Source organism: Panthera uncia, chromosome D1 (assembly GCF_023721935.1).
Source record: "Panthera uncia isolate 11264 chromosome D1, Puncia_PCG_1.0, whole genome shotgun sequence".
Taxonomy (NCBI): Eukaryota; Metazoa; Chordata; class Mammalia; order Carnivora; family Felidae; genus Panthera; species Panthera uncia.
In genome coordinates, this window is record NC_064808.1 from 90,843,099 (window position 1) to 90,845,498 (window position 2,400).

The following is a 2,400-nucleotide window of genomic DNA, read 5'->3' on the forward strand; positions in this document are numbered from 1 at the left end:
ATGACTCTGAACAGAATTGATAATTTCCCTGAAATTCATTTGATTAAATGTTAAAATTTAAATGTTGAAAGATAAATAATAAATTTTGTTACTGGTTCAATTTTAATTAATTGCAGATATATTCTATTTTTTTAGATACATTATATTTTTAAGAAACAGAAAATATATACAGTGTATAGAGAATTCTGGCTCAAAACTGCTCTCCTCCACAAATTTAAAGGACTCCATTCTCTTATCTTGTAAGAATAGATTCATGACCAGCTTCTGGCTTGAGATATAATGAGTCAAGTCCAATGCCAGCCTTCTCTGAGGGCCAAAGGAATAAAGCTCCACATGGAATTATTTTCCAATGGGAAGATATGCTAAAAGCCCATGTTGTAAACTAAGTTTACACTTAAATTTAGCCAATTGTGCAATCTTACGTTTTAATTTATAACGTGTCGACCATAAAACCTAGTTTTGTTGAATGGCCAGGGAGAGACTGTAATAGAATAGAGTGAGGCATACATTTTGGAAGGAAGGGAGGGAGCAGAGAAGGAAAGGAGGAAGCGAGAAAGGGAGGAAGGGGTGAGGATGCAGGGATGGAAGACAGTCCATAGCCTCTAAAACCTTGAAGCTTTATGGTAACTGGTCAAACCAGAGTTCCAACAAGGACAGATTGTGCCCGGTGGAGAAGATACATTGTTTTGGCAAATTAAAAAAAGAAAAGGCAGGGGCACCTGGGTGGCTCAGTTGGTTAAGCTGCAACCCTTAACTTTGGATCAGGTCATGATCCTTTGGTTTGTGAGTTCAAGCCCCACGTCGGGCTTGCACTGACAGTGCAGAGCCTGCTTGGGATTCTCTCTCTCTGCCCCTTCCCCATTCTCTTTATTTCTCTGTCTCAAAATAAATACATAAACTTTTTTTTAAGTGTTTTTTTTGGTTTTTGTCTTGTTTTGTTTTGTTTTGTTTTGTTTTTTTAAGAGAAAAGCCTGGGTTAATCTGGAAAGTTTCCATGTGGGACTGAAGTAGAGGCTCAGCTGACCCCTACCGTGTTGGCTGTCAGGACTCCTGAGAAACGACTGGTAGTAACTTTGCCCAGCTCGCTATTTGGCAACAGTCTGGTTCTTGGAGTAGTGGATCCGAAGCAACTCCCCAAAGAATTTCAGAGAGGAGTTTCCCCTCTACCTTCTTTCTATCCCAGAAATATGGACCACTTGAGTGAATACTTGCCTCAAGGCCAATTTCACATCCTTGTTTCTCAAGGTGTAAATCAAAGGGTTAAGAGAAGGAGTGACAATGTTATTTAACGCCTGAATAACAGAATCTAGCCAGGGGCTGGAAGCGGGCCTGAGATAGATGAGCATCACTGGACCGTAAAACAAGAAGATTGATATCAGGTGGGCACTGCAGGTTGAAAAAGCTCGGCGCCTGCCTGCAGAGGTGCCGATTTTCAGTATGGAAATGACGATGTGGCCATGGGAAGTAAGGATAAGGAAAAAGCATGTCAGAGTCACAACATCCACGTTAGTAAAACTCACGGTCTGGGCTAGAGAGGTGTCTGCACAGGCCAGCGGCAGCAGCCCTGGGATATCACAGAAGAAATTATCCACCTCACTGGGGCCACAGAAGGGTAACTTAAAGACCAGAAACGTGAGGATACTTCCATGTAGACAGCCGCCCAGCCAAGTGCCCAACATCAAGCCGGTACACACCCTGTGGCTCATGATGACTGTGTATCGCAAAGGGTGACAAATAGCCACGAAGCGGTCATAGGCCATCACCGTGTACAGGAAGCACTCAGTGCCACCCAGGAAGTGGTAGAAGAAGAGCTGACAGGCACAGCCCTGGTAAGAGATGGTCTGGCTTGGGCCCATTAGGTAGAGCATCATTTTGGGGGAACTCACTGAAGGGAAAAATATGTCAAACACAGACAGGTTTCCCAGGAAGAAATACATGGGGGTGTGCAGGTTAGAGGAAACCAGAATGGTGAGGAAGATGAGCAGGTTCCCCAGCAAGGTGAAGAGGTAGAAGGCCAGAAAGAGGACAAACAGCATATTCTCCAGCCCTTCAGTATTTGGAATTCCCAACAGGGTGAACTCCGTCACAGAAGTGTAGTTCTGCATGTTTGTGCCTCGGGGGGTCCTGGAAAAGTACAGTGATAATCGTGATGTGAGACCACAAATAACTGTGAAAATCTCTTCCTAATAGAATTCTTTCTGAAGCGGTGGCTACAAGCAAAGGGAGGTCAAAAAGGGAAAAGAGACCCACACTAAATCTGGCCTTGGAGCTAAGTCATATGTCACATTTGGCCTCAGTTTTTTCATATATTAGATTAAGTAGCAGAATAATTTATCTTTATAGTTGGCAACCTCTCGCAGGAATCAACTCTTTGTAAATTTATTTATTTATACTGAGAGA

General features: G+C 43.1%; 1 protein-coding gene across 1 annotated transcript; it reads right to left on the bottom strand.

Moving 5' to 3' along the window:
- Window positions 1-1,002: 1,002 nt before the first annotated feature.
- Window positions 1,003-2,105, bottom strand: LOC125928745 (putative olfactory receptor 10D3). The gene has a single exon (XM_049639421.1). The coding sequence runs from the start codon at window positions 2,103-2,105 to the stop codon at window positions 1,164-1,166; it is 942 nt and encodes a 313-aa protein (XP_049495378.1). The 3' UTR covers window positions 1,003-1,163.
- Window positions 2,106-2,400: the final 295 nt, after the last annotated feature.